Source organism: Ascaphus truei, chromosome 4 (assembly GCF_040206685.1).
Source record: "Ascaphus truei isolate aAscTru1 chromosome 4, aAscTru1.hap1, whole genome shotgun sequence".
Lineage (NCBI taxonomy): Eukaryota > Metazoa > Chordata > Amphibia > Anura > Ascaphidae > Ascaphus > Ascaphus truei.
Window position 1 is genome coordinate 257,038,513 of NC_134486.1, and position 15,249 is coordinate 257,053,761.

A 15,249-nucleotide genomic window follows, 5' to 3' on the forward strand; every position below is an offset into this window, starting at 1 on the left:
TATTAACAAAGTGTGTCAAGTACATATATGCTCTGTGCACAGTAAAATGAGGCACAGGGATGAAAAGTATCCCTGTAGCTGAGTGAATCCCTAGGTTAATGGGGGTACCCCAGATAATGCCAAGGTGTCCCAGAACTTGTCTTGGGTTTGTGGGTACAACAAAGTATGACATGTTTTTTTTTTACATTTACCATAAGCCTCTATGCAGTCAGCCTGGGCATATGTTTAAGGTGCCAGCTAGTCTGCATAGAAGCCGTAGATTAAAGAGAAGATGGGATGTTGAGAGGTGTTGAGGTGCTAAGGGAATGGGGCAGGGCAGAGTACTGGGTCCAGAGAACAGAGACCCCCTGTGGTCTGCTAGACTCAGTGGCGCCTGCCCAGCGGGGTAAAAGGCTGGCTAAGGAAAAGATGGTGATCGTAGGCGCTTTTCCTATTGGCCAGAACATACGTCCCGTCCTCGGGGCGTCCCGAGCTGGCTCAACACGCCCCCGGCCTCTGACATCAGCCAGATGAGCCCCACTCTAATTGGCAGGTGGGACATGTTTCCACACCCGAATTGGCTGTAGGGTTCTATGAATGCAACTCAGAAGTATTACAAACCCCTGAGCCAATCAGATTTGCAGATTCAAAGCACCAAGTCCAGTAAGGAAAAATCCAGACCTCTGGAGAGAGGCGAGGGGTGGCGTCTGGAACTGCAGGCTGATTTCAGTTCCAGGACATTGTAGGCAGTCTCAGTCAGGAGAAAATCCTTATGTAGAATTCCCTGCACCTAGAAGAGTTTAGTTTTTACCCCAGTTCCCAAGTAAATGTGTTTCTTATGTAGTTTGTGTAACATTGTGTGTTTGCCTTTTCTGTGAATAAATTTACAATTTATTTAATTTACCTGTTTTGCTCAATGTATGATCCTGGTAAAAAGGTGTAAATGCCTGGTCTCCCATGACAGATTTCCAGTGCGATAAGAGGCTGATCCCCCAGAGGATCATTCAGGCGACCTTAGATGCCATTCCACAGGTTGGCAACCCTTACCCTAGATCATTTAGGTGTCTATGTATCTAGGCAATGTTGGTGCAGGGGTAAAATGCCCCAGTTTTGCTCTGTTTTAAAGCATTTCCCTCCAATTTTGCCCGGGCCCATGCAGCCCTATGTTGCATCTTGGTGAGTATCCGTAGGAGTTGAATGACAATGCACAGATTAGCATGCCATGCATCACAATCTGTTTCTCTGCCCATGCTTTTGATATAGATATAAAAGTCCTCCATATCGTAAGTGGTGTAAGCATAAAATAGTGCATCAGATGTAAGAAACTGTGGAGGGAGAGGCAGCAGTTGTAGTTATGGATAATGTATTTCCACAACACAATGTATTCCTTTGTGGTTTGAGCCAGTCTTATTAAAAAAAAAAATCATGAGTGTTAATATACAGTATTATTTACACTGCCATTCTCATAACATTATTATAGTCTTTATTTCTGCCATCTGAGGACCTGTAATTAAAATCTAACATACCCCCTTTTTTTCATTTTCTCTTTTCTGTACCTCCCTCCTCCATGCCCCTCCCTCCTTTTCTTTGTGTTTAATATTGTTGTATGATTATAGAATCCGTTTCTAAACCAATAAATTGAGTATTAACAAAAAAAAAAAATCTAACATTTATTTTCACTCTTATTATCCTAGTTGTATTCTGAAGACACTTGGAATAAAATACTATTCAATGTCTGATGTGGATAGTCTTAAAATTGACAAAGTGATGGAAGAAACTCTTGAGTATTTGGTGGGCAAGTAAGTGAATGAAGATGCAAGTGTGCAAATACTCAGAATATTCACACAAAACTGAGACATGGGATATGAGCTTTGTAATCTACATTAATTGCCATTTTAATGTAGTAGGAATTTAAGATCCAAACTTGCAAAGAAAAATAAATTTGAGAAGGTTGTGATTTGGGGGCATTGATTTCAGTATAACGCAGTATAATATTCTTTACTGAAACATTTTTTTTAATTTAATTTCACTGTTCTAAAAATGTCAGCTAAAATGAATACTATGTTGTTTGGATTTGCATAAATATTTAGTTTTTAGTGTCATGTACCCATGTTTTATACCATTGACACTAGAAATGAGAATATACATACAAAATCAAGTGCAAGCTCAGGTTAAAAGCACTTCAAATAAATAAATACTAATGCATGTTAACCTAAGCACTGGTGTGTGTGTGTGCCTAAGAATGAGAGTCTCCAATCAATGCTATTTAATGTGCAAGAATAAAACAAAGCGGTGGGTGATTTCTCTCTTACAGAAAAATGCACATTTTACAAACTTACCCCAGCTTATTAAGTATTGCACTTCACTGCTAAATAAACATTTACTCTAAAAATACAGTTCATAGTATACATATTCAGTAGGAGCAAGGGACGTGGGTATGGGCTGACAACTCACAGCTTAGCCACCAACTTGTGATCCAATAATAAACAATTCTAAAATCTTTACTACAAGAGCCCCTTGCAAGTATGTTTAGGATATATTTTATATAAATCACTGGGATGTACCAACAGTAGAAGATGACCAAGTTATGAGTCAATAACCTTTAATTACTATATGATTTTTTGATTTCAATGACGTAACATAACTTCAACACTACAAACTCTGCTTCAATAAATGTCTGTATTTATGAACTTCCTATGTTATGCAGTTAAAGTAATTTGGATTATGTATCTCACAGTGTGACTTTAAAATTAATTTACCCCGTTTGTGGTTGAACTGTACAAACTAGCCATAGGAGAAAGGAGTTACTTCATGCACATATAGCACAATGCATCTAAATTACTGTGCCTTTTCAAGACTTTTCTCCAAATCAATACTATATCAAAGCGTGCGTTAGAGAAGATCTAGCTACTTGTGTTAAATACATTACACTTAACAAATTAAGTTAAAAGAATGTTTCATACACCGGACTGCTGTTAAGAAGTAAGAATGTACAATTCAGTCATATGTATAGCACCAATTATTTCCACACAAAGGACACTCAGTTCTACATACAGTGAAGTAGTACATAAGGAATAAATAGTACAGAACTTACCAACATGGGATATCTGATTGAAGCAACCAAGCATTAGATTTGTATTTAAAAACTGGTACATCTCAATCTCACTTACTATATTTATCCACCAAGCATGAAATGTCAAGATAGGCAACACTGCTTCTCTAAACCCATTAAAGCTTATTTCAATGTACAGTGTATTGCAGGTTAATTTAACAGACGGCATTAAGATATGTTCTCTCCCCCCCGTTAGTTAAGATACACAATTTAATTAAGAAAAGACTTTGTAGCACTAAAATACTGGATGCCCAGACCAACCTACAGTTGCATAACAAATATTTTGCTACATACCATTGATAGCTGTCTCTTATGTTTGGTAAAAGGAAGAAGAGGCCAATCCACTTAAGTTTTGACATTGATGGCCTGGACCCCAGTGTAGCCCCAGCTACAGGAACACCTGTCCATGGAGGGCTGACTTACAGAGAGGGAATGTACATAACAGAACAGCTTTATAAAACAGGTAAATGTTTTTGATCACCTCTTCAGCCTAACATGTGCAATCCACACTGGATCTCTTGCTGCTTTGTAAAGTGCCATCCTATCAGTTTATCTTAAAAGGGAAAGCATCTACTAGGATCAAAGTGAACTATTGACTGTGGCATTGTTTAATTTAAGTGTAGCCCCCTTTACCCGTGTATAAGGGAAACTACCTGTGCTGCCGTGCCTGCGTGGCTTACAGGAGGTTTGACCCTCCGTCGCTGGAAGCCTGGGATGATCACGTTCGATGGTATACAGCGCCTCCACCTGAGAGTGATCCTAACGCAGTAGGATAACCTGACATGAACCCACCAGTAAAGGAATAAGTATACACACACTGTATAGCCAACTTATATTTACTTGCATATAACACACACTATAATAACAAGGCCATGCAAGGGCGTAACCACACAGTACCTCCACAGTGTAAGCCCACCACCTTGTCCACATCCCAGTGAGGTACCCCCAAAGTGTGTGGCCGTTGGTGCACTTGCAGATACCTTGCTGGTCTTAGGCCAGACCAGGCCAAACTGTAGCGTGGATCCGTCAGACCGCGGAGTGATCCCATGACGTGATCTATCAGCTCCTTCCACGAAGGCGTCCACCTCTGAGGGATCTCGCGTTGGAGTGTGTCCCTTTTAAGTGTCTCTTAGCAATGCCTGTGGCCTGGTCACAGGCCTCAGGGCACCGATCGCTGTGTAGCTCTATCACTGCTGTAGCAGCTCTAACAGCACACTAAAGGGGGTGTCCTTAACTGAAAGGGCCTTCCCTATACGTGCGCTGACAACTACAGTGAGTTTGGGATTAGCTGGGGCCTACAGGGGAAAGGCACCTAGGACACTACCTCTCTCCTCTGCATCCTGCTCCCAACTGGCATGCTCCTATGCGCGTCAAAAGTATCCTTTCTCCCTTGCGGTGGTGCCTGCAGCCCTATTGGCTGTCTGTCCCCACGTTGTGCACCGTCCCTAAGCACTATGGGACATGTAGTCCTGTGGTCTCCTATGTGTAGCCACCTATGATGGCCACCATAACTCTAAGGCCACTGCGCCTAGCTTCTTCCGCGCATGTGTGGATATCCAAAATGGCTGAGTATGCTGCCTAGCTCCGGCTGCAGCAGCCGCAGACCGCCCGCAACGCTACCGGCACCTAGGCAGCTCTGCACCCGTTCCCTACCCCATGGAGGGTGAAGGTAGAGCGAGAGGATAAAGGGAGGAGGAGTGAAAAGATAAAGGGAGGGGGTTGGGAGGATGAAGGGAGGGGGTTGGGAGGATGAAGGGAGGGGGAATGAGAGGATAGAGGTAGAGGGTTGGGAGTATGAGAGGAGGGAAGTGCGAGGATGAAGGGAGGGGGGAGTGGGAGGATGAAGGCAGGGAGGTTGGGAGTATGAAGGTTGAAGGGAGGGGGGATGAGAGAGGATGAAGGGGGGATGAGAGAGGATGAAGGGGGGATGTGAGAGGATGAAGGTCGGGGGGGTGAGAGGATGAAGGCAGGGGGGGTGAGAGGATGAAGGGAGGGGGGATGAGAGGATGAAGGGAGGGGGGTGGGAGGATGAAGTGGGAGGATGAAGGGAGGGGGGAGTGGGAGGATGAAGGCAGGGAGGTTGGGAGTATGAAGGATAAAGGGAGGGGGATGAGAGAGGATGAAGGGAGGGGGGGTGAGAGGATGAAGGGAGGGGAGAATAGAGGATGAAGGGAGGGGGGATGAAAGAGGATGAAGGGGGGATGAGAGTGGATGAAGGGGGGATGAGAGAGGATGAAGGGAGGGGGGATGTGAGAGGATGAAGGTCGGGGGGGTGAGAGGATGAAGGTCGGGGGGATGAGAGAAGATGAAGGTCGGGGGGATGAGAGGATGAGGGGGTGAGAAGATAAGGGGAGAGAGGATGAGGAGGGGTGCAACAATCTTTTAATTTGTGGGAGGAGCATTAAGATTAGTATTGCTCACCATGTACAGTATGACTGCTGGTCAGTTATTTATAAATGATCTGACCATAACGTAATTTGTTTTAAATTTCACTCCAAGCATGCACCAATTTGCATCAATTTGCCCGATTTCATACTCTATTTCCTAAAAAAAATCCTTGGAAGGGCGCTCCCTCCCAAGACTCCTCCCCAGATTTTTCCAAAATAGAATATACATTGGTGCAAATTGATGAATACTTGGAGTGAAATTTAGAAAAAATTACGTAACCGTCAGGTCATTTATAAATAACATTCTTCCCCACCAACAATTCTCGCGCGTAGCACACCTTTCACCATTGTATCCAGTACTTTTGGACAAGCTCCCTGTCAACCCTATGACTCACAAAAATACTTGCCACTTACTGTACCCATAAATAATAAATAATATACAAACAGAAAGGGTTAGACATTACTCGCAGGCATTTTAGGTGTAATAAACTCCTCAGTACTTTTCTATACAGCACTTTATGGATGAAGCAATAGGAGGAGCATTGAATCAACTGGGAAGTGCCTAAGTGGGTTTACAAAAATATATAAAGAGGGATGGGAATTGTATTTTAAGCCTGAGAGTTTTTTTTAAACTGTTTTTCTTCACATAATATTTTGACATTTGCAAACAATTACCAAGTGATAGTATAGAAACCAATTTGGAGGAAAAATTCTAAAAAAAAAAAAAATGAAAACTTTATATTTTGTGATTTTTTGTCGTCTACCTTTTTATAGGGGATTTTTTTTCTGGTACAAAAAGGTTATATTTGCAACATCTTACCTAAAAAAAAATATTTTGTATTTTTTAGGATTGCTTTCGGCTGTAGATATGATGGAAGTCAACCCATCCAGGGGAGAGACACAGAAAGATGTTCAGCAAACAATCAACACGGCTCTTAACATGATTTTATCCAGCTTTGGAAAAGCACGTGAAGGATACCACACGCCAACAAGTTCAATTCCTGGCCCAAACTGATTCCACATGCTTACGGCTAGAATTCAACGCTTAATTAAATGATGCATCTTGTGTGATCATTGTTGTTATCAATTATATTATAGTAAATTTAAATTCTTGGACTTTAAAAAAAAAAAGGACCGTCACACAAAGGGCAAGAACATTAATCGTCTAAGAAGATTCAATCTTGAAAGTGATTCCCCGCCCTCCCCCAAACACCTAATCCTCTACTGTAAACATTTTAGCCAACGACCATCATGAGAAGCATTCCAAACAGAAAAATGAGGATTGACAATTTCCCGGTAGATAGAAGGTTCCACAAAGTCTCTTCACAAAATGAAAATATTATACTTTATTGTAGATGTATTAAAAAATTCCCCAATCAACCACATTTAAACTCCCTAAATATTAACTGCCATTCAATCTGGTCCTAGGTGAGAGACTATTCTTTAAATCCAAGCATTGATTTTAGGGGTAATAATTTCCCAAATATACAAGACTAACATGACATCTCTAGTCAGATACACAAGACACTGTATCAAAGGCACAAATGATTATACAATACGATTTTGTGATAAACCACAAATACCAAACATCAATCTTTCCTCATACACGTTCCTTTAAATGGTTTCCAATGGATACAGAAGTCTCCCCCCAACCATAGACCTATGGAGAGAAAGGTTATTATTTGTATTTAAAATGAGCTGGATAAAACACACAAAAAGAATTAGAAAGCGATAGAGACAAATTTGGGAACATTTTGATAAAATGCATCACAGGTCAACAAAACAAATTTATAACTTCCAATATACTGGATGATAATTCCCCAGAATACTGCAGGTTAGTAGTCAAATCAGGATAAAAATCTAAAAAAGGTAAGTCAACTTTAGCTGTGATCACAAAAACATTATAATTAATTGGATGGGATTACTTTTAACCTTTTCGCTGCCGGACATACGGCAACATCGAGTCCAACCAGACATTTGGGATTAGCGGCTATGTGCTCGCTTCTGTAGTGATCATGTCCATGACTTGTCAACCAACGACAGAAACAGAAGTGGAGGCGATTCATTTCAATTGGATCGGGCCGACCGTTCCAATGTAGCAATTAGCCTGATCAGTGCTTTGAAAAAATCATTTTTACAATGGCCTCTGGTGTGCCAGCTCTTTACCGTACCATATAATTCTTTAGGGTAGTGTAAAGGTTTAATATTTAATATTTGTAGAAAGTCAACGTGTTGAAAATTGTTTTATTTACTTTCCAAATGTTAAAATTGTTTATACCTTTAGATTTGAGTAGACATGATTGAATGACATATTATGCATGTTTAAATTAATCCTACTTGTTCATGTATTGCCTTGTAAACGTTTGCCAAAAATAGAACGACAAAAAATAAATACAATGAATCCAGGTAATACATCTTTTTTTAATCTGGCTGTCTAAATTGGTATACATGTGGTTAGGGATAACGTAATCTTCGAAAAGAAAACCATTAACGTGATGGCTGCTCAGGGTTTATAGAGATGAGAAACAATACAGGTGCGCCGACGAGTATTCTAAAACTTGCCTTGGAAAATCTGGGGCTATCACCAACAAGATCCAGGTACATGCTGGGTACATGCTGCAAACATTTCAGTGACATTTCTGCAGAGACTAATGGCCCATCGGATTAATCAGTTTGAATGGGACTGCCAGGGACCCCCGCTGTTAATCCGATTTGTTTTAGAATACGCATCGGCGCTACAGTAGGTTTACAATGCTGACATTTACATTTCACATGAGTTTACAGTCTTATGGATGGTAAAATATAGTGTGTCCCCTCTAAGCACACATTTCTAAACACATCCTTTGCAAAACAACACATTACTTTGTGGTGTGTTTTAAACGCAGGCTGCACCATTTATTAAAATATTGCCATGTATATAAAATATAATACCACAAAATAAAGTACATAATTTGCCTCTTTACTTGGGGGTCAGAAGATGCAATCTTTTTATTGTGTTAAAGTTCCTGACATCTCTAATCACAGCACACTGCATTGCGCAGCTGTCTCCAACTTGGGTCCCTCCTGATCCTTTAAACAAGATTTCATTCACGGCACTAGTACTCTTTTGAACTGATTAAGTATGAAATTCCTCGAAAAAAGTGATTTTATTTCTTCTGGCAAAAGTCCATCATGCTATAACCAGTATAGATATGATCATATGAAGCACTGGTCAATGGACACACATCATAAACACTCAAAACAACATTTAGCCACTGCATCATACTATCTATATAATGCAGTGATCAGATGAATATTTTCATACTTACACATTTTATTTATTTTGAAGTGAAACTTCTTTGCTGGCACCTACAACGTTTATTGGAAAAAATCCTTACCTTATAAGAAAAAAACGTAATGCGGGTGACGTCACACTCCTAATGGGGACGCGCCCGTCGCGCTCCACATGCGCAAAAAAACACAATTCCAGCCTGCATCGATGTTAACACAATATGCGCAGAAGAAGAGGTTGTGGGCCGCGGCGCGCATGTGCAGAACCCAATAGTCGCCTCCCCACATTCGGCAATATAGCCCTTCAAGTGAATCACTTACTGCGCAAGCGCACAACTACCGTTGCGCCGCCAACGGCTGACAATGGGCATGTGCACAAATCACATGCCATGTGCATGCACGCGCACACCACCGTACATTTTAACATGCGCAGATACTGTGTTCGCCGCAACACGCCCACAGTCAAAGGCTGCTCATCCGCTCATTGCTTTCACAGCCGTACCGGCGGCAGTGAAAGCCAGGCCGTGCATCAAGTCCCCACTCCCCACCTCCTCACATGCGCACTGTGGCCAGGGTGTAGCCAGTTGGAAGTATTGTACGCACTTTACTGCTATTTATTGCAGGTTGACAGTAGCTTGACCTTTTACTATTTTATATTGTGCTATGGGACCTAGGAGATATATATTAAAAAACGTACACCGCTATAGCTTTCAAAAGAAAGCATCAACATTATTATTTACATAAAGCTAAACTGGAATGAGAACATTTTAAAAAGAGATGGGCATTAGAAATCTCCCTCACAAAAGGCTTTCGAAATTTCATTCACAAAAGTTGGAAAGCTATTTTTTTTTTAATTCTGTACAATGAACACCGCTCTTTTGCAGACAAATGCATGAACTCACCACCTCCAAAGGAACATGCAACCAGAAAAATACAAAACCAGTGATACTATTTCAATTATTGTTTTCCGTTTGTGTTAAAAAAAAAATTATGTTGACAGATAAAGACCCGAAAATAACTACTGTACTAGTTTTCTCCCAACCAGAAACAATTCAATTAAAACACGTACAAAAGAAAGAATATACTGAAAATCCTCAACAAATGTTTGTGGCTGGGTTATACCATTCCACTCCCTTCTAACAAAATGGCCATACAGTTAAAAAAATACATTCTGTGCATTTCAAGGTCACAGTGCAGCACAGTTTACAATTGTTGTACACTCGGAACCGACAACTGACAGACATTGAAGTTCAATTCTCTCTGTTTGCTTAAAATGACAATTTAATCAGGTTTTTCAAAATGTTGCGTTTTATTTCATACATATCTCGCAAACAGTGGAGTGACCCGTTGCGAGGTAAACATGCCGCATAGTGTCAATCTTCTGTAGATTTGAGCGTTTTGTAGCAAAGGCTGTAGAAAACACATTTGAAATACTCTAATTCCCTCTCAATTATATACATCAATCTCCAAAATACAGATGGAAGTAAAAATTGCCAAAATAATTCACGCTGTTCAACGATGGCAAGATGACTCCTTTCATAGCGACAAGTCAGTTCACTTCTATGTGCTTTTTTTTCTGTGCAGCCAGGAATATTATAGAAGTTTTCAAAACATCTTAGGAAGTTTTCATCTGATCAAGATCGGCAGTAGTACTGTTTCATGTCATATGGTTTACAGGTGCGGAAAGAAGGTTGAAAGCAGGCTACTAAAAAACTCAATGTAATGTTGTTTCTTTAAAGGCCCAATGTGACCATTTCTCCTCCACATGCACCGTGTGACGAAATGGGAAGGGATGGAATTAACAAATCAGTCTGTCCCAATTTTTGGCAGCAATCATTGTAAGTAAATGAAATATGCAGACCAATCTTTTAAGCCATTTCCCCTCAAATAAAAACCTGGATAAAACATGGAAAGTAAATCATTTGGAGGATGCGGTCAACTTTTTTGCAAGTACTGTATAATTAATGAACAGTTTCTTTATAGGCTTTCCTCTTAAAAGGCACATGCAAAAAAAAAAGAAGGATAGAAACATCCTAATGCTGAATAGCCACCTCAGTAGAAGGCAAACATCCAAATTCAAAGGGGCAACAAATATTTAAATTTAAAAAAAAAAGTCTAGTCGACTGTGGATAGAATAAAGATGAAGAGGTTGATCAAAATAACTATTAAGCAGTCACATTTCCTTCATGACTTAAAGACTGCAGCAAATCTGTTCATAATTCATAACAGGTGGAAAACCTGTAATGCCACTTGTATGGTTTTCACTGGGTTACAGGCAAAGCCACGCTGACTGGCACCTGGCTGGATTGTGGAGCTGGAGATCCGCTGTTCATGGGCTGAGGGGGTCCAGCAACTGGCTCCAGTTTGCTGATATGGGTTATGAAACGCAGACGCAGCTTTAAAGCTGGCCTTAAATTGCAAATTATTTTCTCTACCTGAAAGATAAAAGACGAATAGTAATTAGAAAGTAACATAATATTTAGGAAACTTTTCTATAAAATACTTGCTCAAAGTTCTAATCGTTGTATTGGTCCCGGAGAAGAGCAGATTTGTTGTAGATTGCGATACCTTTAAGCTGACAATATTAGTTCCTCATTGATGAAAATTAAGGGTCCAGAGCTTTCAAAACCTCACACTGTGGCAGAACAGTTACATATACATATGTATTCCCAGAAATACAAGTGATGGTCTACAAGCAGCCTACCAACATACTCATTAGAAACAGATTTTCTACTAACCAGAATACAGAAACAAAGAACACTGTCCTGCAATGAAAAGAAATGCAAACGTATATGCACAGACACAAACACCCCCATGGCTCACAACAAGAAGATCAATATACAAGGATCATAACCCTGCAATGTGGTGGACTTTAAAAATAATGGCTTAAATCAAGGTACTGGATTCATGATCTATTATAGAAATATTTATAACACTTCTTGATCTACAGCTATTCACACTTCTGCTATTGATCCACCCAAGGCCGAGATTATAGTGGCGGCGACAGAGCGCGGCGCCAAAACAAATACCTGAAGTCCGTCGCGGGTGCCCATAGTACGGGTCCAATGACGAGACCAAACTTTGAGGCTACAAAAGATTTTGTTTTGAGACGCGACTGCTGTGTGATGTCAGTGTCATGTGGAGTGGTTTAGCCAATAATGGCGAACCGCTTGCGTGACATCACTGGCAATGCCTCCAGAGGTCTCCAGCACCTAAAGTGCAGGTTTCACTTGTGCACACCGCGTTAGTGATGTCACGCGGTCGCACGCACGCCCTGCAGCCTCCCACTATTATCTCGGCTGACACCTACTGTAGCATAGTTAGTTCCTGCTAAATATGCGAATCTTCTCAACAGCCTACTTGAAAACTCACTCCAGAGGTTTTTTTTACCACACTCCCCTTACTACAAGTCCTCCAGTCATAATAATGGGGTTACACTTCCAACCAGGTCAGGTAGGACAAGCACTTCCTAAAACCGCCCTATATAAAAGAGGGCGTCTTCCATCTCAGGTCAGTTATCTTCTGTCAAAGCCTTCTTCAAGAGAAGCACAAAACATAATAATAACATCATAAGAAGACAAAGGGAAATACCCTGCAAGAGGACGTAGAAAATTAAATATCTAAAAGGTACATGCCTTTATTTCTTCTACGTCCTCTATGATAGTCATAATAATTGGATGTCCCAGAGCAATTTTTAGAGCTGTTGGGAGGGAATAATTTTTTATAGTTGGAACCACTACTTGAAACACCTTCCTACCAAACCTTGCATCCTCAGATTATTGAACATCTAGGTCAGTAATGTTTAGCCAAAGTGTGTAGCGAAGAACACTTTGCTGCTTTAGGCTGCTCTTATAGTGCCAGCGACGGCGACGGCTGACGTCTCCAGTCGCGATAGTTGCAATTCAAGTTTAGGCAATGTCGCTGGCTACAAGGCCAGTGACGTCATAAAAGAAGACACAAAAAGACTGTCGCCGAAAAAAAATCAAATAACGGCGACTACCAGATTTTTGGTAGCGCTATCGCTTGGTCGCGTCATCGCCGTTGCTTGCACAATAAGCGGCGACGACGGCAACAATGCATATGTTTTTGACGTGACGTCGCCATAAGCGCAGCCTTACAAATGTCATGAGAAGAGGCGTGGACTGTCTAGGGAGACCTTGACCCCAGGAGTAGTGTTGGTGTAAAACCCAATTCCGATTATAGGCTCTTCCTTGTTTGTAGGATCTTGCCTCCTGGAAAACTCGTCCTGACGATATGACAAAGGAGGATGGACAGAATCTTCTCTGCTGGGCAAGAAGTGATCTTGTCCTCCAAGCATCTTAGAGATGATATTGTCTAATAGTTCCCCAAAGGTGTATATACCTGCAAAAGGTAACTAGACTAGGTTATTTTTAGACCAGGCATCCGCTGCCCAAGTTTTAAGCCATAATGCTCTTCTTACGACTATGGAATATGCCGATGACCTTGCTAGTCGAATGACATCCATGGAGGCATCACATAAAAAAATGAAATCAAATATTTTAAATTCTTAAAGTCGTTAAGCACCTTCTGCGCCTTGCTATTCCTGCGTCAATCTTATCTTCAAGATTAGAAATCCAAATACTGACCATCTTTGACAAACAGGCCGTTGCTTCAATGTCTCGCCAATAGCAGAATATTGCTTGCGCAGGACCCATTTTATTCCACGGTCTATATGATCCCTAAAAGATGATCCATTTGCCAGTGGAATTGCTGTATTTCTTACCAACTTATAATAATAACTTGGTGAGTTTATCTATAACCTCAACATTAAAGGATCCCACTTCTGCATGGCGAATATTTTTCATCCGAGGAGGAAGAAACCGAAGTTCTGAAACCAATGTTTGCTCTGAGCAATCAATGAAACTTTCAGGCTGTAGATCTAGTGACGTTTGTGACCTAAGTCTCGTTAAAGACCCTTGAGATTGCACTTAAACAAAAGAATCCATAAGCAAAGTCTTCAGCCAGTCAATGAAACCAGTCAATTGTGCAGAATTTTCCTAATCCACCATTTTTTTTAATGCAATCAATGTAAAATTTATTGGGGTAGGTAGCTGCGAGCTTAACCTCACAGTCTGCACAGAACCAAGACTTGAAGGTAGCCTTTCTAAATTTAACAACCTCAGCATCTTGAAGAGGCTGGTCAACTTTGAGGTCCCCTGTAACTGCGGAAGGAGCCGACATGCTGCTACTCACGTCAACTGCCCCTTTAAATACCTGGCATCCAGATCCAGTTTCTTCCCAGGTATAGGACCTCGACAGCAACAGGGAGGTTGTAAAACAAATTTTAGTGCCAAAACAACGAGCCCGTCACTCTGTCGGCATCAAAAGCAGCGTCAAGACGTCATAGGCCTTCGAACTCCCTGGGACAACACCAAGCAGCCCGCCGACAGATGAGATCCAGGGGGAGGACACCTAAGCGCTGCGAGCGGCGCATGCAGCTTACCATGGCGGCTTCAGGAAAGGTAAAGGTAGGGCAGGAAAACCACCTCCTTGCTCCCAAGGATGGCATGAAAGCGGCCTAAGAGTAACTTAAAACAAAAATTGGCTAGACTTTAAAATAGACCGGCAGGGAACATCCTGCCAACGTCCTTACCTCAGTTAAGGTAGGACAAGAATAACTGACCTGTGGGGAGACGCCCCCTTATGTAGGGAGGTTTTAGGAAGTGCTTATCCTACCTCAGCTTGTTGGAGAAGTATGAAACAGAAATAAACTGCCCGGCGCTTCCTTAATACAGTGCCACAGCACCACTCAGTGGTTAACAAATATAACAAGCAAATGCAAGAAAGGGAAAATATGCAATATAAATAAGGTAACGACAATAAAATATATATAATCAAAGTACCACTCAACCTTAAGAGGAAAAAGCCACAATCCTCTAGAAAACGCCCTCCTGACGAAGCAAGTTAACCCTATCTTGCGAAACGCGTTGAGTGGAAGAGGAGGAGGAGGCAATCCGTTCCCGGTTGATCGTGACGCCAGACGCCGACTCCAGTCAAGCTGCACGAGAACCCCAGCGGCTGCTTGTGGGGACCGTCAGAGACTGCCAGAGACGGAGGAGACGCACACCGGACAGCATTGGCTGTAAAGATACCCTTATGTGCCCTGAGTGGCAATACAGAGTGTGAGTACGCCCTCAGGGGGGCTTTTTTAAGTGTCATTTATTAAAGGTGTTTTATAATTACTACACCATCAGCCCCTTCTTTGTCTCCCCCCCCCCTTCCCGTTTTTCTTCCCCACCAGCTCTAGCTTGGCTACCAGGCAGTTCATCACCTGAAGCTGCTGCAGAACACCACTGGTCAAATCTAGGACACACTCCCTCATCCCTTGCGTTTTCGGTTGGAGAAGTATACCCATTATTATGACTGCCGTAGAAAAAATGTATGTTTGCTTTTATCTGTGCTGTCACAGTACACTTGAAGAAGGAACCTACTGTATGATGTTTGAAAGCTCTGTTCAGTATAATGTTATCTATGGTACTC

The 15,249-nt window shown here is 41.5% G+C and overlaps 2 protein-coding genes across 3 annotated transcripts in view; one reads left to right on the plus strand and one right to left on the minus strand.

Annotated features, from left to right (window-relative positions):
• ARG1 (arginase 1) overlaps positions 1–7,888 on the plus strand; it is a 39,632-nt gene extending 31,744 nt beyond the window's left edge. Inside the window, exons 6-8 of the mRNA XM_075597325.1 lie at positions 1,674–1,778; positions 3,418–3,554; positions 6,327–7,888. Coding sequence (XP_075453440.1) covers positions 1,674–1,778; positions 3,418–3,554; positions 6,327–6,493 — 409 coding nt within the window. The 3' untranslated portion in view covers positions 6,494–7,888. The remainder of the gene's footprint in view (positions 1–1,673; positions 1,779–3,417; positions 3,555–6,326) is intronic.
• The window catches only part of MED23 (mediator complex subunit 23), a 71,432-nt gene continuing 63,423 nt past the window's right edge, over positions 7,241–15,249 (minus strand). For both annotated transcript variants that reach the window (XM_075597327.1, XM_075597328.1), the window contains one exon: positions 7,241–11,183. In XM_075597327.1, coding sequence (XP_075453442.1) covers positions 11,010–11,183 — 174 coding nt within the window. In that variant the 3' untranslated portion in view covers positions 7,241–11,009. The remainder of the gene's footprint in view (positions 11,184–15,249) is intronic.